Genomic DNA, 24,691 nt, shown 5'->3' on the forward strand with positions numbered 1-24,691 from the left:
AGATTACCTTATAAATTTATAGTATTGATGGATAATATAAAGTATACATTATTCCCATGTGTCAATTTTCTGCAACAAGATTCTACTCTTTATTTTTCTTACAGACTCACGTACCTCAGCCCCTGGTTGGCCTAATGCAGGGAGACATCGTCTGGTACGGAGATGCAAGATTCTGAGTGCCCCCTCCTTGGAACCTGAGAGCTCACTCACAGCCGCTGAGTCAGGTAGAAGCTGCTCACATAGTTTACGTGGTTTGTGAATCTGTTCCTGTTGAGTGAAATGTAGCAGTACCACATGGAGGACAGTATAGATTGCAAGATAATATTTAATAGACAACAAAGGAAATAATAGAATAAGACCAAAAGTTAATACAATCAGTAACAGACCAAAAAAATGGAAAAGAGAGAGGGGGAGGAAGGATGATAAAAATTGTGAGAAGCAAGCAAAACCATGATACTGTTGTGCTTTTTTATGCCATGCAAGATTGGTAACACTTAAGCTCTTTTGTTTTCTCTGTAGTGATGTTAAAAAAAAACTTCTAAAATAATGTTGTAACTTGCTTCTCTGTTTTATATGACCGTTTGCATCTATCCATGGAATTGAATTTAGAAGTATAGTGTAGCTCAGTGGTAGCACTCTCACCTCTGACTTAGAAGCTTATGAATTTGATGATATAATTTTGTGGTCACTTAAGCCATTATTCAAGTTGTGATGCATTATTGATCGTATCTTTTGGATTGCCATCTGCCTGTGTAGGGGATCTAAATGGTAAAAAGAAGGCTAACAAATTAGTGTCCAACTTAATATTCTTCAGTATTCTTCTTTTGTCTGACATTATCCAGTGGTTTGTTTTATTGTCTGTTCAGGTGATTTTAACATGCACAAATTAACAAACCTAATAAACATTTTTGAGGATGTTACTAGCAGTATCGAAAAGGGGGAATCCAGTGATGTGATGTTTTTGGGTTTTCAGAAGGCTTTTGGTGAAGTCCCACTCAGGAGGTTAGGAAGGAAGATTAAAGCTCATAGGATTTATTCTGTCAAGGATAACTTGACAGGCAGAAAACACTGAGTAGGAATAAATGGGTCCTTTTCAGGTTGATAGGCTGTGATCAGTGGAGTAGCACAATATTTGAGCCTCTGCTGTTCGCAATCTCTATCAATGATTTCAATGTGAGGCCTGATTGTAATATTGTCAGGTTTGAAGACGATGTTAAATTTGGAAGGAATGTGAACTGTGAGGAAAATACAAAGAGAGTTCTAGGGGATTTTGGCAGGCTGAGTGAGTGGGCAAGAGTATGACAGATGGAATATAATGTGGAGAGCTGTGGTTTGGTGGAGGGAAGAAGGTGCACAGTAATACTTAAATAGTGAGAGATTGGAAAGTGTTGATGTCAAAAGGAACCCTTGGAGCCCTTGTTTATAAATTACTGATAGTTAGCATGCAGGTGCAGCAAGCTATTCAAAAGACAAACAGTATGTTAGCCTTTATTACAAGAAGATTTGAGTACAGGAGCAAAGAAGTCTTAGTTTAATTGTGTAGAACACTGGTGGGATTACTCCAGGAGTATTGCATGCATTTCTGAATGACTCTTCTAAGGAACGATATTCCTGCTATAGAGGGATTGCAGCAGAGATTCACCAGACTGATTCCTGGGATAACGGGACTGTCTTATGAGGAAAGATTGAGGAGACTGGACTTATATTCTCTGGACTTTAGAAGAATGAGAAACAATCTTGGAGAAACTTATAAAATTCTCAAAGGGACAAACATAATTCATGTAGAAAGCATGTTTCCGCTGATTGTCAATTATAGAACCATATTCTGATAATAAAAGGCAAGCCATTGTGAAATTCAGAAGACTGCACGTTCTGAGATCAGGCTCATTCTGAGCTCCATGTAGAAGACATGCTATAACTGAGATGCTGAGCCTGTAAGCAGAGGCAGGGGGACATCAGGCTGGGGTACCAGGGGCCTAGAGTGAGAGATGTAAGGGTCTGTCCGCATTCTCTCTCTGTTTGGATGTGAGTGCCAATGCATAGTAGCTGCCTTGAAAACCCAGATCCATCAGAACATTCTGTGGTTGCCAGAAGTGCATTCAGACTTGCATTCCATTACTTAGCCGTGAGTGCTCAGTTTTGCTGGCAAGCCAACAGAGCTCAAGTGCCTTAGCCTCACCCCAAGTGCTCCATCTTCTCAATAAGAATTGGGGTTTGGTAGTGCCAGTGAGTAGCTACAGGGAAGAGAGACAATCGACAAGCATCCCTTTAGGTTCATCTCTGGACACTCAATGGCCCCTCCACCTCTCTCATCCACTAACCTCGAAGGAGTTCAGAGCCAGGTACTACTGCAGTGTCTCATTCAAACCTGAATATAACCTTTCCAAACATGTTAGTATCCTGATCTCATGTAAGATGTTCAAGAAACTGTCCATTTGACCTTGGAATCAAGTGGCTGCCTCAGGTAGGAAAACTACCATTGCACCACAAGACACTCAAATACAGATTTTTAAAAGAAATTAACCTATTTGGACATTTCTAGACACACCTTCACAGTCATCATATCTTAACGTGGACATAAATCTTATCTAGTAGCTCAGTTATATTTTGAATAGTATCAGGAAAGAAACATAATCATTCCACAAGACTCTTTCAGTGGATGATAATGAGAAAATTATTATAGTAACCTGTTCAGACATCTTATCACAAACTTGCAGTGCAGGTGGGACATGAACCCAGATCTTCTGGGCCAGAGATAGGGACATTGCCACGTTGATCTTCCGCTTAACTGTGATAGGAAGATAGATGTGTGGGATTGTGTAATCACTGGTTCATGATTGCAGAAGGATGCCTCATGTCCTAGACCTGAAGTCCACACACTCATCCCACCTTGGTGCTGCTTTACCAATATCACAACTTATTGTGCAGTTGATTTTGAGATCTATTGATACAGTTTAATCCTTGCATTCTTCCTTCCTACATTTTAATTGAGCCCCTTTACATGACTATCAGTGTCCTCAATTTACTCTAGAGGTCCTGACTATTGATGTCCTAATGTTCTTGTTAACCCTTCTCATATCATGGCCAGAATGATGATGACTTGACTTGACTCGACTTCAAGATCTTGTAGTCTCCACCCAACTATCTACAATTGTCCCCCATGATCGTGACTATTCCCTCAGCCACCAAATACAAGCAGATCAATGCCCAGACTCGAGTTTCCTGTCATCTTTTTGCCATGAACTAACCCGAAACTCTAATTATACAACCTATACCCCTGATCATTAACTGTGTCACTAACATAGAGCAGCCTCTGCATACATTATTATTCACTGTAGTTTTTACACTGCCATGTCCACATTACTTTCACTACATTGGAAAACAGCGAGCCCTAATCCTGTTGTCTTACTGCTCATGAATTCACCCAGCAATTGTCCTCCTGTTTGTCCCACTTCTAATTCAATATGCGAATTTTCCCTTTCTTAGATAGTCAAGAATAATGGCAAACATGAAAATGTTGCAAGGATCAAAAAATCAAAATTAATCTAGGTCACTCAGGTCAGGTCAACTTGCAAATTCAGTCCAGGGGATGGGCAACAGTCTGTCATGGCTATCCTGCAGTCTGTCTGGAGGAAGGAGCCACATTGTGAATGTGAAAACTGTGTACTTAGTGAGACTGGAGTATCAAAGTTGCCAGGTTAGTTTGGTTTATGTAGTTAAGTTTCTGAAGCGTTGAGTATCTCAATTGGGCAAAAGTTAATTAAGAAGGCAAAGTTAATTGTAGTGAGTGGAATAATTAATGAAGCTTAAATACATGTGTTTAGGCTTATTGCCACTTAATGATAAGAAAATGGATCTCACCACTTAAGGACGAGCAGCTTACTCGCAAAAATTCAACTCTGATTAATTTGATTTTTTGATCCTTGCCTGAGTATATTTTCATGATTCAATGACTCGAAGAAGGGGAAAATTCGCACATTGAATCAGAAGTAGGACAAACAGGAGGACAATTGCTGGGTGAATTCATGAGCAGTAAGACAACAGGATTAAGGCTCACTCTTTTCCAATGTAGCGAGAGTAATGCGGACATGGCAGTGTCAAAACTACAGTGAATAATAGTGTATGCAGAGGCTGCTGTATGTTATTGACACAGTTAATGATCTCTGTAATCTAATATACCCATTTTGTTGTCCAAAAGTAACAAGATAGTACTAATGTCACAAATGAAAATAGTCATCATGCTAAATCACTATGCATTGTAAATGTACCATTACTTGATTCAGTTAGTACTCACTGCTGGTCACAGAAATAACAGATTGCCTATTTAAACGTGGATCTTTGTGCACATTTTCAACTCCAGTTTGACAGCAAAGCTAGTGGTCTGTGATGAATGAAATTCCTGTGCTCCAGAGCACCACTGAGTGAGCTAATAAAGATGTACCTATCAAAAAGAGCAAAAGAAATAGAAGTAAGATTAGACAACACAGTTCTTTGAATGCGTTTCTTCATTCAATGTCATAGAGATGTACAGCACGGAAACAGACCCTTCAGTCTAAATTTTCCATGCTGACCAGATATCCCAACCCAATCTAGTCTTACCTGCCAGCACCCAGCACACATCCCTCCAAACGCTTCCTATTCATATACCCACCCAGATGCCTTTTAAATGTTGCAATCGTACTAGCTTCCACCACTCCCTCTGGAAACTCATTCCAGACATGTACCACCCTCTGCGTGAAAAAGTTGCCCCACTGGTCTCTTTTATATCTTTCCCCTCTCACCCTAAACCTATGCCCTCTAGTTCTGGACTACCCCCACCCCAGGGAAGAGACTTTGTCTATTCATCCTATCCATGCCCCACATGATTTTACAAACCTATTTAAGGTAACTCCTCAGTCACCAACGGTCCAGTGAAAACAGCCCCAGCCTATTCAGTCTCTCCCTATAGCTCAAATCCTCCAACCCTGACAACATTCTTGTAGATCTTTTCTGAACCCTTTCAAGTTTCACAATATCCTTTTGATAGGAAGGAGACCAGATTTGCACGCAATATTCCAAAAGTGGCCTAACCAATGTCTTGTACAGCTGCAACATGACCTCCTGTGCTCAGTACACTGACCAATAAAGGAAAGCATACCAAACGCTTTCTTCACTATCCTATCTACCAGCGACTCCACTTTCAAGGAGCTATGAGCCTGCACTCCAAGGTCTCTTTGTTCAGCAACACTCCCGAGGACCTTACCATTAAGTGTATAAGTCTTGCTAAGATTTGCTTTCCCAAAATGTAGCACCTCACATTTATCTAAATTAAACTCCATCTGCCACTTCTCAGCCCATTGGTCCAACTGATCAAGATCCTGTTGTAATCTGAGGTAACCTTCTTCGCTGACCATTACTCCTCCAATTTTGGTGTCATCTGAAAACGTACTAACTCTACCTCTTATGCTCGCATCCAAATCATTTATATAAATAATGAAAAGCAGAGGACCCAGCACCGATCCTTGTGGCACTCCACTGGTCACAGGCCTCCAGACTGAAAAACAACCCTCCACCACCACCCTCAGTCTTCTACCTTTGAGCCAGTTCCGTATCCAAATGGTTAGGTCTCTCCGTATTCCACGAAATCTAACCTTGCTATCCAGTCTCACATGGCGAACCTTGTCGAATGTCTTATTGAAGTCCATATGGATCACGTCCACCGCTCTGCCCTCATCAATCCTCTTTGTTACTTCTTCAAAAAACTCAATCAAGTTTGTGAGACATGATTTCCCATGCATAAAGCCATGTTGACAATCCCTAATCAATCCTTGTCTTTTCAAATACATGTACATCCTGTCCCTCAGGATTCCCTCCAACAACTTGCCTACCACCGATGTCAGGCTCACCGATCTATAGTTCCTTGGTTTTCCGTACTACCTTTCTTAAATAGTGGCACCACGTTAGCCAACCTCCAGTCTTCCAGCACCTCACCATTGACTATTGATGATACAAATATCTCAGCAAGGGACCCAACAATCATTTCCCTAACTTCCACAGAGTTACAGAGTACACCTGTTCAGGTCCTGGGGATTTCTCCACTTTTATGCATTTCATGACGTCCAGCACTTCCTCCTCTGTAATATGTGCGTTTTTCAAGATATCACCATCTCCCTACATTCTATACCTTCCATGTCCTTTTCCACACTAAATACTGGTGCAAAATACTTGTTCAGTATCTACCCCATCTCCTGCGGTTCCACACAAAGGCCACCTTGCTGATCTTTGAGAGGCCCTATTCTCTTCCTAGTTACCCTTTTGGCCTTAAATATATTTGTAAAAACCCTTTGGTTTCTCTTTAACTCTATTTGCCAAAGCTGTCTCATGTCCCCTTTTTGCCCTCCTGATATCCCTGTTAAGTATACTCCTACTGCCTTTATGCTCTTCTAAGGATTCATTTGAGCTATCTTCTCTATACCTGACATATGCTTCCTTCTTTTTCTTAACCAAACCCTCAATTTCTTTCATCGTCCAGCATTCCCTACACCTGCCAGCCTTTCCTTTCATCCTAATGGAAATATACTACCTCTGGGCTCTTGTTATCTCATTTCTGAAGACTTCCCATTTTCCAGCCATCCCTTTACCTGTGAATATCTGCCCCCAATCTGCTTTTGAAAGTTCTTGCCTAATACCATCAAACTTAGCCTTCCTCCAATTTAGAACTTCAACTTTTAGTCCTGGTCTATCCTTTTCCATCACTATTTTAAAAGTAATAGAATTAAGACCCCCAAAGTGCTCCCCCACTGACACCTCAGTCACCTGCCCTGCCTTATTTCCAAGAGTAAGTCAAATTTTGCATCTTCTCTAGTAGGTACATCTATATACTGAATCAGAAAATTCCTCTCTATCTAAACCCTTAACACTATGGCAGTCCCAGTCTATGTTTGGAAAGTTAAAGTCCCCCTACCATAACCACCCTATTATTCTTACAGATAACCCAGATCTCCTTACAAATCTGTTTTTCAATTTCCCCCTGACTATTAGGGGGTCTATAATAAATCTCAATAATGTGATCATCCCTTTCTTATTTCTAAGTTCCACCCAAATAACTTTCCTGGATGTATGCCACTCCCCCTCCTCTCTTGCCTCCCTTTCTGTCCTTCCTGTAGCATTTGTAGCTTGGAACATTAAGCTGCCAGTCCTGTCCATCGCTGAGCCACTTTTCTGTAATTGCTATCCCATGTTCCTAACCATGCCCTGAGTTCATCTGCCTTCCCTGTTAAGCCTCTTGTAGTGAAATAAATGCAGTTTAAATTAACAATCCTATCTTGTTCTCTGCTTTGTCCCTGCCTGCCCTGACTGTTTGACTCGCTTCTTTTCTCCATTGTACCATGATCCTGGCTAAATTCCACATTCCCACTTACTCATCAGATTGTTTAATTTTCCATGAGTCAAAGATCCATTTACTTCACCTTATACAAATTTAGTTCTCCTCCACCAATGTACTGCAGCAGCAGTTTACCACATTGAAGAAAGCATTGCAGCAACTCACCAAGTCTCATTTAACAATAGCTTCAAAACCCACAACCCCACAAAGTCAAAGATGTTGCGAAAGCTGCAGGGGAATACACCCAACATCCCATTTAAGTTACGTGCCAACTGACCTGGAGTTACATTGATCATCCCTTACTTGATGGATCAAAGACTTGGATGTCCCTATCTACACACCAAAAGAAATCAATGGATCTGGAAATGATCATTTGTGAAGCAAATTGTACACCTTCTTCCAATTTGAAAAGTAAGTGCTGACCTCTGCCTTATATTCAGACAGCTTTATGTCCTTGCTACCACCCTGCTTCAAATTTGTGGGCGGCACGGTGGCGCAGTGGTTAGCACTGCAGCCTCACAGCGCCAGAGACCCGGGTTCAATTCCCGCCTCAGGCGACTCTCTGTGTGGAGTTTGCACATTCTCCCCGTGTCTGCGTGGGTTTCCTCCGGGTGCTCCGGTTTCCTCACACAATCCAAAAATGTGCAGGTTAGGTGAATTGGCCATGGTAAATTACCCGTAGTGTTAGGTGAAGGGGTAAATGTGGGGGAATGGGTCTGGGTGGGTTGCGCTTCGGCGGGTCGGTGTGGACTTGTTGGGCCGAAGGGCCTGTTTCCCCACTGTAAGTAATCTAATCTAATCGAATCTAATCAGTGTGGATGTAGCAACTTTGACAGCTATCTTCTTGGGGCTAATTAAGGAATAGCAACCATTTCTAACCTTGCCGGAGTTACTCAAGTCCAATGAAAGAATAAAAATAATGGACTCTGCCAGGTTTAATGATTTGTGCATGTATACCTCAGGTCTCTCTTTTCCAGCATCGACATTAGAAGTGCATCTTGAATTGCCATTCCTTACTCTTCTCAGCATTAAATTTCAACTGCAGCATGTTCATCCATTCTACCAACCTGCCTATGTATTCTTGAAGTCTAACACTATCCTTTACACAGTTCACAAAGCTTCCAGGTTTTGGGTGATTTGATTTTAAAATTGTACCCTGAACAACAAAATCTACACACCAAAAGAAATCAATGGATCTGGAAATGATCATTTGGGAAGCAAATTGTACACCTTCTTCCAATTTGAAAAATAAGTGCTGACCTCTGCCTGATACTCAGACAGCTTTATGTCCTTGCTACCACCCTGCTTCAAATTTTCTCACAAATGTGTTATGTGGCACTTTAGTAAATGTGTTTGGGTATCTATGGGGTATATAGACTCTGAGTATACCATATCAACTACTTTATCCTCAATGATGTTCTCCATTACTTCAGTAAAAACTCATTTGTTAAACACAATTTGCCTTTAACAAATCCAATCTGCCTTTCACTAGTTAATTGGTATTTATTCAAACAGTTAATTTTGTTTTATGTTCTCACTTCTGAAAGATTTTCTCCTGCAAGGCTAAACTGACTGTCCTTTACACTCTGGTATGAGCCTTACTCTTGTTCAAAAAAAGAAATTGGAGCATTGTATCGAAAATTTTGTAGTGTTGTACAGGTAGAAAGTTGCAATGAGCAAGATTTGAAACCCAGGCCTTTCATGTAATTTCAACTGCTTCACAGGTCCTTTTGTGCAAAAGGCACAATTAGTCTTAGATAAGATCTCCAACACTTTGCTTCAGATGGAAGAAGAACTGAATGAACTGGATAGAGAAGCAGGAGATGGTGATTGTGGTGTTACGCATGCAAGGGCCGCCAATGGTAAGTTCTGAAAGAATGTAACTCTGACAATAAACATTGATTAAAATTTTCACAGTACTAGGAATGTGAGATTGGAACATGAACAGTGTGTACATTGACTAATGGCTCTGACAGATACAGAAACATTTTTGTATGGTAAACTAATTCAGTTCCTCTCTTAATGATACAAAGCACCCTTTGAGTGATTTAAATTGATTTCACATCAACACTGCAGAGCACTCAATGCTATTAAATTGATATGAGAATGAGGAATTACATTTATATTGTTATGGACGTGGCCAGATGCCTCACGACATTTCAAGAAGGTAGCCCAGACCCTAACTTTCCTAGTTATTTTAAGCAGGTGTAAAGTGCATATTTCAGGAGAGAATCAGCTGGTCAAACCACTTAGTTTTAAACAAAACAGAATTTATTTACAATATTACTGAATGAAACACAAACAACAAAAAACAAAATACTGAATAGCTTAACCATTCCAAAAACCCGAAAGATCATCCCAACTTAATGATGCTGTTCCCAAATAATTGCAACAATCCCCATAAACACCTCTTGGCACAAAAGGTAAAATCAAACACAAGTTCTTATAGGATAGATGTCAGAGAGAGAAAGAGAGAGGGACAATACCAGCCTGGACCTGCTTCTTTGGATCCAGTAACCAAATCTTCATACTATTGTTAAAAAGAACCAAGCCAGAGAAAAGCTGAGCTGGGAGGAATGACTACAGCCCTTTCATTGTACAAGTGTTTTTTAAACCTTGAAAGCCTTCTGCCTGAGGCAGTCTCTATTAGTTATTATCAACTTGGCCCTAAAACTCTTCACCTCCAGACTTTTGGGAGTCTGTGTCATTTACAACCTCTCTGAAAAAGAAAGGCCAAGGACTGCACAACCTTGTTAAAGGAGCAGCTTTGTCACAATATCCAACCATCCGTGATTTGGAGATGCCGGTGTTGGACTGAGGTGTGCAAAGTTAAAAATCACACAACACCAGGTTATAGTCCAACAGGTTTAATTGGAAGCACACACTAGCTTTTGGAGTGACGCTCCTTCATCAGGTGATAGTGATGAACAACCTAATGAACAACCATCCATAGAGTTCTTACAATCTGTATTGTGGACTGTACACAATGTATTTAATCTACTCATATCTTTCTTTTCACAAATGTTTAGAACTATAACCTTATATATAATTTTTAAGCATTCCCATCATTTTCTCACTCATCCAGCTCTTTATGAAAAGTTTTATTTCTCTTTTCTTAAATAGACTTCAATAGGAATTGAGTATTGTCCAATACTTCATCCAAACATCCATTGTTTATTCGAAAGTTCGCACTCTCCCTGTTTATCTATGCTTCAGGATATTGAGCAGTGAATTTAACAATTGAGTCATCAATGCTTTTTGTAAAAGTTTGATCAGTGTATCAATGACTTCTTCCAAGGCATCTTATTTATGATTTATGAACCAAGCAACAATTTGTAATTTCTCACACAGTTACTTAATTGTCTGTCTCTCCTATACAATGTGTTGGACCATGAAAATTACTTAAGAAATTGTGCTCCTTGCAGAGATATCAGCATATGTCTTGTGGATTAAAAAATTGACATATGAAGGTTTGTACAGGTCTAGAACTCTCTTCCACTAATAGCAGTTGGTGCTAGTCATTGTTAGTTTTAAATCTGAAATAGATTGTTCTATTGTTAAGCAAAAGTATTCAGGGATATGGGCCAAAGGCAGGCATATGGAGTTAGGCCACAGATCAGCAAGATTTCATTCCATGGCGAAACTAGCCCAAGAGACTGAATGACCTACACCTGCTCATATCCAAGATTGAGTTTCCAATGTGCAGTTCGAGCAGACAAGATTGCATTTGGGATTCTGAATAATTGATTTTATCATTTATAAATCTATCGAGCCTAGAGCAATATGATGCACTAATCAGACTTCAATTCACCACACTTTTTAACATTAAACTCCAAAAGGAATGGTAAAAATTGGAAGGATGCTCAAAAGGGCAGATATGTAATCTCAGTTTTAAATAGGATCAGTAACAGAAAACGTAAAGAAAAGAGATGGAAAATGTCAGTGTTACCGTGAAAATAATTTTATGTCTGAGTCTTAAATTGAGGACTCTAAGCATATATAATCATGGGTTAATCATTAAAGGGTGTAGGGTATATCCATTTCACATTGAAGAGTTGAAGTTTGTTTGTAAAATTTCCTGATTTCTAAGAATCTTTCTTTTTCACTCAGCTATTAGGAACTTGTTGACATCTAACACAGTTCCTGGCAATGGCCATCAGCTCCTTTTATGTCTAGGTCGAATAGTGCGTGACCATATGGGAGGGTCGTCAGGAGCAGTAAGTCTAAATAATGACTCTATTTCTAACCAACATTTAGAGCAAACTTGGCAAACCACTTGGTATTAGAAAAATCTAACCTGGCCATTACTGACCCATCTGTCTGCACTCAGTCATCAACTAAGTGCTAGGAGTTGCCATTGACAATTGGCCGGAATTTATTGAAAAAGGGATGAAGTATAACATCACGTGAAATTTTACAACATTTGTACAGGACGTTAGTGAAACACCTAAAGTATTTTGTACAGCTTTAGTCTCTCAAGAGAATGTTCACTGTTTGATTATGGGAGGAGTGAAACTCTAATGAGGAGCAATTGGGGCAGTGTAGATGAATGAGAGTTAATCTTATTGAAACATTTAAGATTCTGCATTGGCTTGGCAAGGTATGTGCTGAACACACAAGAATCTAGAAATAGACCACACAGTTTAAGAGGGAAGGGTTTCCCGTTTCCTCTCAAATTACCTCTGTCATGATGTCACATGACTTTGAAATTCCTTTCTTTGCAGTGTTATTAGATATATTAAAGGCTGAGTTTAGACAGATCTTTGCTCTGCAAGCGAATCCGTAGCTTAGGAGATGTGGTGTACGCACATGTGTATGTATGCGTCAGCTTGATATAGCCGAATAACCTACTCCTGCTCCTATTCCGTATAATCTTAGAAACTCATTTTAACACTCCTCTCTCAACTTCTCCACTACAGCAAAGTCATCAGACTCTTATCCAACATCCAGAACTGCTTGTGGAGGAATTTCCTTTGGTTAAATATTAGGAAGATGGAAACTTTTTTTTCAGTTACTCCTCCAAACTCCACTCTCTAGCTACTGACTCCATTCCTTTACCAGGCAACGGTTTAATATTAAATCAGTCTGTTTGCAACTTGGTGTCACATTTGACTCTGAAATGAACTATTGTCCTCATATGTGTCATTGCTAACCTGATGCCTATGTTAGCAATATCACTAAACTGTGCCCCTGTCTTAGCCCATCATCTGCTGAAACTCTCATTCATTCCTTTGTTACCTTGAGACTTCACTATCCCGAGCACTTCCAGCTGGTTTCCTCATTCTGTGGTTTCATCTTCTGTGAACCTGAACTTAAATCACTCATAACTCTGCTGTTATTGTCTGAACTCAGACCAGGTATTGTTCACCTATACTCCTTGCCACAACAAAAGTGTGCCTACTCTTGAGCCAGAAAATTCAAGTTTATATTCCATTTGCCACACTTGCCAGAACATGCCTGAACAGATTATTTAAAAGCAATTCACACCTCAGTGTTCGCTCAATGATATTGACACTTGATGAAGCAACTTAGGATTTTACAATTTTCTTCCTTGGCTTTGTCCCTCCCAACCTCTGTACAGAGGAATCTTGATTATCCGAACGAGATTGGTTCGCAATATTTTGTTCAGATAATTGATTATTCAGATAATCAATTTTACCTGAACAAAGGAAGCCATGTTGATCTAATGCTATGCTCTACCGGAGAATTTGTTTAAATCTTTAATTTTAATGTATTGACTGCAATTGGACACAGATTTCATATGATGAACAAAAATAAAGCATTGATAACACGAGAACACTTTTTAAAAATACAGCAATAGTTAGCATTTGGCAAAGAGTGGTGAAGACAGCATTACCTGTAAACAAGGTCCCGAACAGCTTCTACCATCACAAGAGCATTTGTCAGTTTCCGGGAACTCAGTTTCACGATAGAAAGGCAGAAACACCACCTTGCGCGCGTGTTTACATTCTTGGCCATTTTTCTCATGGATGGTCCAGTAAAGTGACGGGAATACTGTAAAATACTGTATAACAACCCTTCCCTAAAAAAATATCCAGTCGCTGATGCTCATGCTGCTTGTGTTTCTTTGTTTTGCCAATGTTTTCACATGTTCTTCAATATAAGTAAATCAAATACACTTACCTGTTTGATGTAATGTTTTTGCGGGGACCTTGAAATCATCTTCGGATAATCTTTCGCATAATCGAGGTTCCTTTGTAACTCCCTCTAGCTGCACAACTCTCAGAGTTACCTGGGTTTCCCCAATTCAGGCTGCTGGAGTATCCCTGATTTTAATCATTCTCCCTTTGTTGGCTGGGCCTTCAATTGCCAGTCCGTAATAGCTGCACTATCCAAAATACATCTCTTCATCTTGCTTGCTCACTTTCCTCCTTTAACACATTTCTGTGAACCTACCACTTTGAGCAATCATTTGGTCATCTGATCTTAATGCCCTGCAAAGTGCTTTAGGATGTTTATGATGATAAGTTTAAAAATGTTAAATAAATAATAAATGTACTTTGCTCTTACTTTCACCTAAATTGGCGAGTCATACCGCTTCACTGTGTGAGATTGGGTTTAGAATTTCCAGTTTGATGTCCTCTAATATTGATTTAGTTGTTTCAACCACTTGATTTTTGATTTATTTTGCATTGTAGCTGTACAGTATTGCCTTGACGGCAGCAGCACAATGTCTGAAAGATAACAACAATCCTACTGCCTGGGCAGCGGCAATGAGTACCGGAATTGAAGCATTGAAGAGGTCAGTACATGCACACTGATGTGTTGTTGATTTAAAAGGATCCAAAGCATATAAATAGCATAAGGGATAGTTATCCAAGTGCAAGAAGAGTTACCAGTAACTATCTCTTCGTAGTTCTCTGTCTTCCTCACATTCCATCTAACTTTGTATTATAAGCTAACTTAGATAAATTGCACTCACTCTCTTTGTCCAAATTATTTGTCTTTGCTATTGGCATGTAAATACAGCTTAAAAGTTTTACATAGATAATTAATATTTTAGAACTTACAAACAAAACCTTTTAGCTTGATAGAATCAAGAAGCTCTTGTTGTTTATTTTACATAATTCACCTGTATAAAAATGCCATTGTGCAAAGCAGTACTGAGATTAAAAGTCCTCAGCCTGAGAAAGGAAAATAAAATCTTGGTAGCTAAGAATTAGTTTGGACTTGTTCCAACAAAAATGATGGTCTGTGTAATAGTCACTATAAAGTCACCATTATGTAATTTGTTTCCAATTGTGCTAAATGTTTTGTAGTTTAAAGTATAAGCTGCCTGTAGATTTAGTTTATATTTATTAGTGCTAATAATGTCCAATTAGTAACCAATTACCGTATAAATCTTAAAATATGAAATCTTATATCTCGTTTCAGCTATTAACTGCAAGTTGAATTCACTTTTAAAAGTTAATTTATAGCATTACATCAAGCAATTAAGAAGGCAAAAAGAATGTTGGCCTTTATTGCAAAGGGGTGGCATAGAAAATTAGGGAAGTCTCAGTACAACTGAACAGAGCATGGGTGAAACCATATTTTGGGTACTGTGTACCCTTTTGGTGTCTTTATTTAAAGAGAGACATAATTGCATTGGAAGCAGTTCAGAGGAGGTTCTCAAGGCTGATTCCTGGAAGGAAGATGTTCAATTATAAGGAAAGATTGAGCAGATTGGACTTTTAAAGAATGAGAAGTTATCTTATTGAAACATAAAAGATTCTGAGCGGTCTTTAAATAATAGATACTGAGAGAATGTTTCCTCTCATAGGGGAATGTAGAATTAGAGGACAGAGTTTAAAAGTAAGTGATCTCCCATTTAAGGCAGAGGTGAAGTATTTGTTTTTTCATTTGGTCATTTGACTTTGGAACTCTTCTCCAGTATGGAAAATGGGAGTCTGGTCATTGAAAAATGTTGAGTTCAACAAATTTTTGCTATACAAAAGATTCAAGATTTATCCTTGAATTTCTATCACATATCACCTGCATTTTTAATTATGTAAATTATGTAAAATAAACAACAAGAGCTCCTTAATTCTATCAAGCTAAAACATTTTGTTTGTAAGTTCTAAAATATTAATTATCTATGTAAAATTTTTAAGTTAAACATTTCTATCCTTTCAAGATTCTGGGAGACAGGCAGGAAATTAGAGTTATGGTCCACAATTAGAACAGCTACAATCTCATTGAATGGTAGAGCAAGCACTGTGGACTGAATGGCCTATGCTTACTCTTGTTTCTTGTGATTTTCATCAGCTTCTCTTGCTGAGACTGTTGAACAATAGGTATCTTTCGTTCTTATGTCACTTTTGTCTTTCTTTTTCATATCTCTCTGCTATTGAAAAAGAATGGACTGGTACTTCTGGTTGATTATCGTGTTTTTGAGCATTGTGCTCCTGTGATTGCCACATCTGCCACTAAAAACTGCTCTATGGTAATCACCAATTACATTCAGCACAACTTGATTTTGTAAGATCCAATGTGTTTGTTTTAAAATCTTTGCACGAGAAGCATGTCACAGCCATGGAGCTGTCCCCACCCTAGTAATCCCCATTTGTGCTTGTAGTGCTCAGTTGCAGGAGGCTTCGAAAAGTAACCTGGATTTCTTGGAATAAAGGACTCTCATCATCGCATCTTCAAAGTTTTAGAATGCCAGTTTTTAAAAAATATTCTAAGGAAATAACCACCCAACTAGAGAATAGTTTTTTAATATATCATAAAGCATATTTTTTATATTCATTGTCATTTTAGTAATTTGAAATCATGTTGTTGACAAGTGGTGGCTTCGTATTATGATTTTAAAAGCATAATTTTTGTGACACTGGATACATTTTCAACATCACTAATCAAAGTTTTATTAAGGCATTACTTGTAAATGTGTAAGGAATATTTACATTTAAAACATTGATTGCGCTGATTCATGACAGATTTTCTGACAAGCAACATGTAAGTTGATTTGAATGGAAACTGAGGGTTGAGTTTAATATTTACTTCAAAATTTATATTTATTCATGGGATGTGGGCATTGTTGGCTGAACCAGCATTTATTGCCCATCCCTAATTATCCAGAGATCAGTTAAGAGTCACTTTGCTGTGGTTTTGAGTCAGATGTAGGCCAGACCAGATAAGGATAGCAGCTTCTTTCCCTAAAGGACATTAGTGAACCAGATGGGTTTTTCCTTCCAATTCGCAATGGTTTCTTGGTTATCATTAGATTTTTAATTCCAGATTTTCATTGAGTTCCAACTTCTGCATCTGCCATGGTGGGATTTGAAGTCATGACCCAGAACATTGCCTGGGTCCCTGGATTAATAGTCTAGCGTTAAAATTTGCTCCAAAGTTATCAATTGCACCCAAATCAGAAACTCAATCCAGAAGCCTTTTGGATCTTTTTGATATGAAATGAAGTTCACAGGGCCTTTACGTAAAAATAAAGAGACCAACTGCAACAATTTAATCTCAGACAAATGCCAATTCTTCATTATACTGAAAAGAGATAAACGATTCCCACACCAACAGCTGATGACTGAAACGTCCAAACACCACCCGATCTCAAAATTATCATTCTAGCCTACAGTGAGCGATATTAAAGGTTTACTTAAACATTTCTATCCTTTCAAGTTTCCAAACTGTGATGTGGCTTGTAGTGTTTACCAAAAGTTGTTTAACTTAGTTATTTGTTGTTGTACAGATATGGAGGTGCAGAGCCAGGGGACAGAACCATGGTGAGTCCTGCCACTTGAACTTGAGCCGTTTTAATTGTCGCTAAGTTTACAAAAATGATTGATATTGCAGATGCTAAATGGATATTTAATCAAACATGTAGCTTTTACATCGGTCTTGAAATAATGTTGAATTGCATAGTCTGGCTGTTCAATATGCTATGGCGGCACTGAGTTGTACAGAACAAAAGGATAACATTTTAGTAATAATTTTGATCCTTGCTGTATTCTGAATTTGAGAAAACTCAATATTTACATACTTAACTCTGTCATTATATTAAGAGAAGTCAGTGATGCAATGGTAATGTCAGTGGACTGGCAATCGAGAGCCTTGGGCCAATGTTTGGGGAAATAGATTTGAATCCCAGGTGGTGAAATTTGAATTCCATAAAATTTAGAATTCAAAGCTAATGGTGATTACGTGACGATTGCGATAAAAATCCATCTCGTTCATGGAAGGAAATCTGCCATTCTTACTTTATCCCACATATGACTCCAGACCCACAGTAATGTGATTGCCTAGTAGCTGTCCACTGAAATAACCTGGCAAGCTACGATATTGAAGGGCATTAAGGATGGGCAAAAATTGCTGGACTTGCTAGCAATATGGGCAGCACGGTGGCACAGTGGTTAGCACTGCTGCCACACAGTGCCGGAGACCCGGGTTCAATTCCCGCCTCAGGCGACTGACTGTGTGGAGTTTGCACGTTCTCCCCGTGTCTGCGTGGGTTTCTTCCAGGTGCTCCGGTTTCCTCCTATAGTCCAAAGATGTGCAGGTCAGGTGAATTGGCCATGCTAAATTGCCCATAGTGTTAGGTAAGGGGTAAATGTAGGGGTATGGGTGGGTTGTGCTTCGGCGGGTCGGTGTGGACTTGTTGGGCCGAAGGGCCTGTTTCCATACTGTAATGTAATCTAATCTAATATCCGCATTCTGTAAACTAATTTTTAAAACTCACTCTGGTTGCCAGCAAATGTGATGATGGTAGGAACCTTTACCCTTGAACCATGTTTTTGTCTGTTGATGTCTTTTTGATTCACACAACATTAAGCTTCTTTTTTATGCCACTTGCTTTTTTTAAATTCAATCATGAGATGAAGACGTTATTGGCCAGGCCCAGAGGGCATTTGAGAGTCAAACCATATTGCTGTGGGTCAGTTGTCACACATAGGCTAAACCAATTAAGTCTGGCAGATTTCCTTCCTAAAAAGGCATTAGTGAACCAGATAGGTTTTTCCCAACAATTGGCAATGGGTTCACATTCATTATTAGATTCTTAATCCTAGATTTTTGTTTTATTGAATTGAAATTCAGGCTGCCATGGCAAAATTTGAACCTGGTGAACGCAGAACATTACCTAGGTCTTTGGATTAATATTCTAGTGATAATATCACTAGGCCATTATCTCCCTCTTGTGCCTGCAAACTCTTCTCTCAGACAGTTCTTCAGCCACTTTAGTGCAGAAATTCAATGAGAAATGATGGTGATTACAACTGAACAAACTATGACTTATTCACTAAATGGCCACCAAAAAAAACTACTACATGAGGAAGTGGCTGAAATTTGCATCTTTCCATCAAATGACATATTGTAGGAGTGGAAAATAAACAATTCGATTTTAAAAATCTCAACCTTGTTTTACCTTATCTTTAAAACTGTTCCTACCTATAATCCTAGAACCCTCCAAGAACTGCGTTCATCCAACTTTGGTTTTTTGTGCACCACGCTTCAATCTGTTAACCCCACAAATTGTAACCTGTTCCTGAGCTCTATCATGACTCAGCAATGAATTCCTTTCCTAAACCTCTCCACCTGTCTTCTTTTAAGAGTCTCTTTAAACCTATTCACCATCCCAATTCCCCTCCTTTAGCCATATGTAATTTTTGCCTGATATTGTTCCTGTAAAATGCTTTGTTGTGTTTTCCTAAGCTAAAGGAGTCAAATGTATGCCAGTGTATGTATATTCTTCATTTAAAGCAGGTACTCTAAAATATGATTAAGATCCAAATTATAGAAAAGTCATGGGCTTTAGGACTGTTGTTCATTAATGCTTATTTTTTCTGGATATTTCTCTCAGATTGGGGTAAATTGAATATAATTGAATTGATTTTTAATGGATCACAATATGCAACTATTTTGTGCCTTTTATCTTAGCTTGACTCACTTTGTCCTGCTGCGGATGAGTTAAGTAAATTGACAGATGAAGATGGCAATGAACTGCAAGTGCTGGCTAACGCTGTGCAGGTAAGAAACAGCCTGAGTTCTGATCAATACATGAATGTGGGAAACAAATGTTAACTGAAACTTGTGATCACTGTACAGCATAGCTGCTGGAGCTGGTACACAAGGGTGACATGTGAGGGCGAAATTGGGCTGAGTATTAATATCTTCATATTTGATCACCCTACAAACACTCACTGCCTGAGGTTAAAAAAGAAAAATTGATTACTTAGACCAAATACCTGACAAGTACTGCTATCATTGGAGCTGTGACCCAGTAAAAAAGCTTTGGAAAGTTATAGATGTTGCTGTTTGTTTTTCATATCATTAATACACTTTAGCATTAGATTAATATTCATAAGTGTTTGAGAGAAAGTGAGGGCTGCAGATGCTGGAGATCAGAGCTGAAAATGTGTTGATGGAAAAGCGCAGCAGGTCAGGCAGCATCCAAGGAACAGGAGAATCGACGTTTCGGGCAAAAGCCCTTCTTCAGGAACCTGTCTGCCTGAAAATTAATAGTAATTGAATGTAAATGGTTGAATCAGAAATAAATGCAGGGTGTGATTTTTGAAATGAACATGTGCTGAATGGATTGTGATGTTATATGGATCCAAGGACCATGGTGGTTTGTGGCTATTTTGTAAGACTGAGGAATATTGTAATTTCACCTCCTCTCTCTGTTTCCAGAAAGCTGAAGAAGGTGCAGAAGCCACCAAGGATATGGCAGCAAAGGCAGGACGAGCAAGTTACATCTCCTCAGCTCAGCTCACCCGACCTGATGCAGGAGCTGTTGCCTGTTCTGCCATTTTGAAGGCCACCTTGGCAGGTCTAGAGCAGCCTGCTCCAGGAGAGCCAGCTCCGGAAGAGCCTGCTCCGGAAGAGCCCGCTCCAGAAGAGCCAGCTCCGGAAGAACCTGCTGCGGAAGAGCCAGCTCCGGAAGAGCCTGCTCCGGAAGAGCCCGCTCCAGAAGAGCCAGCTCCGGAAGAGCCAGCTCCGGAAGAGCCAGCTCCAGAAGAGCCAGCTCCAGAAGATCCTGCTCCAGAAGAGCAAGAATGAGAAGCTTCTTAACATTTGGAAATCTGTCTTTGTTGCATATATATGCTTTTACTTAAGATCCTTAATTCCAGTAACCCTTTATTATCATTAGAGTGGCAGGTGCTTGAAAAAAATGCTTGAAATATCCTAGTTGATAGAATTACATTACATCAGTGAATACTCATTGGTTATTTCCCTGCATTTCATCAATGTTTAGTTTGCACCCACACCTGATGGCTAATTTGTACATCTTATATTCACCAATACTCACTAGAGGTGCTGTATTTGCTCACCTTCACTATGCACATTCCACCACTGGCACTGTCTAAATCTACTTGTCTTTACTGTGCACTCTCCAGACTTGGTTATTCACAGTGAACCATGCCAACTGTGCATCCAGCATTCAATGTGTACAATATCACTAATGTACCTTGGTTGCAAACTGTACCCACAGATGTTTATTGGGCATTGCATAGCTTTAAGCACTCACTGTGCATCTTCACCTATTGATCCTCATTGGCCTCTGCACTCTTTGATAATCAGTATGTAACTGATCAATGCTCTGGGTGCATCTTTCACTGACTGACAATTGCTATGCACCACAGTCATGTTATTCACTGTTCATCTCATAGTAGCACATATTGTACCTGTCCTATCTGAAGTGCAAATTAAACCTGTACTATCACTGATCTCTAATAGACATCCAGCACCCACCAATACCCTTATTCACCAGTTATTAACTAGTATTCTTCTCTGAAACTGTAAGTTGATAACCCCAAAGAGATGGAGGTATAACTTTGTAAATGCAATTTCCTGTCACTCTTTCTAAGCATTTGAATATTTGATTGCAATATATTTGATTAGGGATAAATCACACCAACACTGAGCAACTTCTCATCACCTGTAACTTCCATTTCAAACATCTACACACAAAACAACTGCTACCAAATTGTAACTTTAAGATAACTAATGCAAAAGATAGTGGGAGGCAAGACTAAATGGAGAGCAGCAGATGAAGGTCCAAGCAAATATTAATATACCTATTAGAGCAAGGGACTTTAGAGCTTTTGTAATCAATGATCAACTGTGAGTTCCTTATCAGCAATGTGAAAATCATACTCAATAAAGATCTAAATGATTGCTAGTTTTTTTTTGGTTGAAGCATCTCTAATTTACATTGATTTAGTTCATAATGGGAGCTTCCTCAGATACTTTCTTGATGAATTCTTTGCAATACTTCAAAGTTTATAGTTAAAATATCAGATAGAAGCTAACTTACATACAGGCTGAGATTTTTGAGCGTCATAATCTAGCTTTACAAAAACACCCACTCTTCCTGCTAAACTTTACTTCCCTCAGTTCATGTCCTGTTTGAAATGCCTTTATCCATGGGCAGGCTGATACCTGTACAATAGTTCATTAGAGCTTTCTCTGTCAGAAGTTACATTCTCTTTGCTGTGTTAGCACTCTGCAGTAATTTACAGGTGTAACCCTCCAAATGACCCTGCTGTCTTAAACTTAAACAAATTCTCCCATTTGTAAAGTGCTGACCAGCGTTCTGATCAGAGCAGTTTTCGATCGGGAAATGTTGCTGAATTACTACTCTAATATCTGCTACAACTGATTTGGGACACTAATACCGATCATTACTTGTGTAAGATGTTGAAGGAAGATACTTGAAGTAAAATATTTGTAATGAATGGCTTTAGGAAATTTTCCATCTCACCCCACCCCAGTGCGAGGCAAGAACATTTCCCCAAAATGGCCGATTATGTTCTGGAGGTGCAAGAATTTCAGGATCTGTGAGTGCTCGCAGCGCATGCTTGTGTAGTGGCAGGGTCTTAACCAAAGGAGCTGGGACAAGAAGGTGGGATTCTACTTTGTTGTTGGACCTCCGTATTAGGACCTGATAGTTGCTAATAGAGACATACAAATTGAATACCCATCATGCATGCACTGCGTGCTATGCACCTTATAACCATTGCTACATAATTGGTAACTACATCACTGATACTTACCACTGGATGTACATTTGTTATGATCCCAGCTGATGGTATTGCTGATCCAGTCAAACCCCAGACTGAAACCTGAGTTGATAGACTGTAAGTTTTAGTTTTGCTATTTATTTACTGTGGTGGTCAGCTATTGATCATATTCACAAGAGACTGCCAATAAACTTGTAACAATCAAAGATACATGTTTATTATAACAAAACTAGAAAGAACATTAATGGCACCATATAGAAATGGTCTTATTACAAATATCAGAAATAAAAGAAACTTGAACACTTTACTCTGAAGGTCACTCTGTCTCTACTTTAAAGTTCCTAGTTCATTTGGCATGGCTCTAATTGTTCCTGGAGCTTCTTACTAATGTCTAAGTCATTCATGTCTTCTAACTTCTGCCCCTGACTTTGGGGATTGCTAATCAATCTGAATGGCCTACATCTGTCTGAAATCAGTCTTTCTAAATGGATTTAGTTCTGTCTCTGATTCCCTCTGTCACACCTTGTTGCTGGGCAATATTCCAGTTATTTTCTCTATGAACTTTGTTTCACATGCATTGAACTATTCACCATAATAATTTTCAAACCTTATTTAAATATATGTTAACAAACCTCTGAATAACCTGATACCACTGGGAACTGAAAAAATGAAACTTAAACATTGATATTGTCTTCTTGATATACACAGTATAGAAATACAATTAGAGCCATAAATCATTTCTTCACCTTAGAAGCCAAATTCCAAACAATAATATATTAGTAATACAGACTATTCTGATCCCAGTAGATGTCAGATTCCAGTCAGAAAACTTGCTTTATAGATCACACTTTTAGTTTTAGCAAAAAGACTATAATTCTGAAACATAAGCATGCAATGTTGCAGATTTTGCTTCACAACAAAACTAAAGTAAATTACAAAAGGAATGAAGATAAAATAGTATGAACTATCTGTTTGTATTAGAAATTCAAATATTTTAAATATTTTAATCCCCAAACACTCCTTTATATGTTGGAAATAAACAAAATAGCTTTTGTACAGTCTCCAAAACATCACACGTATAATGCACTCACATTTTGGGGAAGCAATGGCTTTGTGGTGTTATCACTGGACTATTAATCCACAGACCCAGGTTTGAATTCCACCAGAGCTAGTGGTGCAATTTGAATTCAAAAACCTGAAACATGAAAGGCGACATTAGAAGTCGTAATTAAACACTTGATCAAAGAAGTGGGTTTTAAAGAGAAGTTGAGTTTAGGGATTAGATTAGATTATTTACGGTGTGGAAACAGGCACTTCGGCCCAACAAGTCCACACCGACGTGCTACTCACCCAGACCCTCTCCCCTACATTTACCCCCTGCACCTAACACTGCAGGCAATTTAGCATGGCCAATTCACCTAACCTGCACATGTTTGAATTGTGGGAGGAAACCCACACGGACACAGGGAGAATGTGCAAACTCCACACAGAGAATCGCCTGAGGCGGGAATAGAGTCCGAGTCTCTGGCAATGTGAGGCAGCAGTGCTAACCACAGTGCCACCGTGCTGCCCAATTCTAGGGAATGCTAACTCTTGGGGTCTTATTTATGAAAGACAGGACAGTATGGTAAGGCAAAGAGAGCAACATGCTCAAAATTCAAGCATTGAGAATGGGCGGCGGGGGGGGGGAGGTTAAGACATTAGACTCGTAGAAGGTTACTGAAAAAGGAGCATTGAGACTTTGAAGGGACGAGGAACATCATTTTTAAATGAGATGTATTGGGCAATGCAGCTGAGAAAAAACTGAGGGGATAAATGAGTAGGGTGGGATGTGGTTTAAGTGGGACGAGTCGAGGTGGTAGATGTGATGCCAGAATAGTTGAGTCTGGAGATGAAAAAGACCTGCCTAATTGCTGAAATCACTTATCCAGCTCTTACTTTCTCTCTTGTAAATTTTACAATTTTTAAATTGTAATCAAAATTACTGAAATCATAGCTTTTACTTTTTCTCTTGTAAATTTTACAATGTAAATTTTATAGTTTTTTTATGGTTTCCTCAAGCAGTACCTAAACAAATATTGATTGAACTGTTAATACACAGCTCTACTCAGCTGTCCACCCTCATTAAAAATAAATATGTAAACAAACTTGAGAATTTTGGCACCAAGACTTAGAAATGCAAAAGTGATACTAAAACAATGTCCTTCCCCTTTTAACACATAATATGTAGAAATACAAATTCCAATTTAAAATAGTATATAATTGCTCCACTTTAAAACCAAGCTCTCAAACAATAATATATTATGAACTTACATCATACCTTTGAGAGATACTTTAATTTTCCATTAAAAATTCT

General features: G+C 38.9%; 1 protein-coding gene across 1 annotated transcript in view; it reads left to right on the forward strand.

The window, feature by feature from the left end:
- Positions 1-21,494, forward strand: part of tkfc (triokinase/FMN cyclase) — a 76,486-nt gene extending 54,992 nt beyond the window's left edge. Inside the window, exons 11-17 of the mRNA XM_043706132.1 lie at positions 105-224; positions 9,088-9,225; positions 11,474-11,580; positions 14,023-14,126; positions 17,067-17,100; positions 19,250-19,339; positions 20,003-21,494. Coding sequence (XP_043562067.1) covers positions 105-224; positions 9,088-9,225; positions 11,474-11,580; positions 14,023-14,126; positions 17,067-17,100; positions 19,250-19,339; positions 20,003-20,371 — 962 coding nt within the window. The 3' untranslated portion in view covers positions 20,372-21,494. The remainder of the gene's footprint in view (positions 1-104; positions 225-9,087; positions 9,226-11,473; positions 11,581-14,022; positions 14,127-17,066; positions 17,101-19,249; positions 19,340-20,002) is intronic.
- The last annotated feature ends 3,197 nt before the right edge of the window (positions 21,495-24,691 follow it).

The sequence above is a fragment of the Chiloscyllium plagiosum genome, chromosome 16 (assembly GCF_004010195.1).
Source record: "Chiloscyllium plagiosum isolate BGI_BamShark_2017 chromosome 16, ASM401019v2, whole genome shotgun sequence".
Lineage (NCBI taxonomy): Eukaryota > Metazoa > Chordata > Chondrichthyes > Orectolobiformes > Hemiscylliidae > Chiloscyllium > Chiloscyllium plagiosum.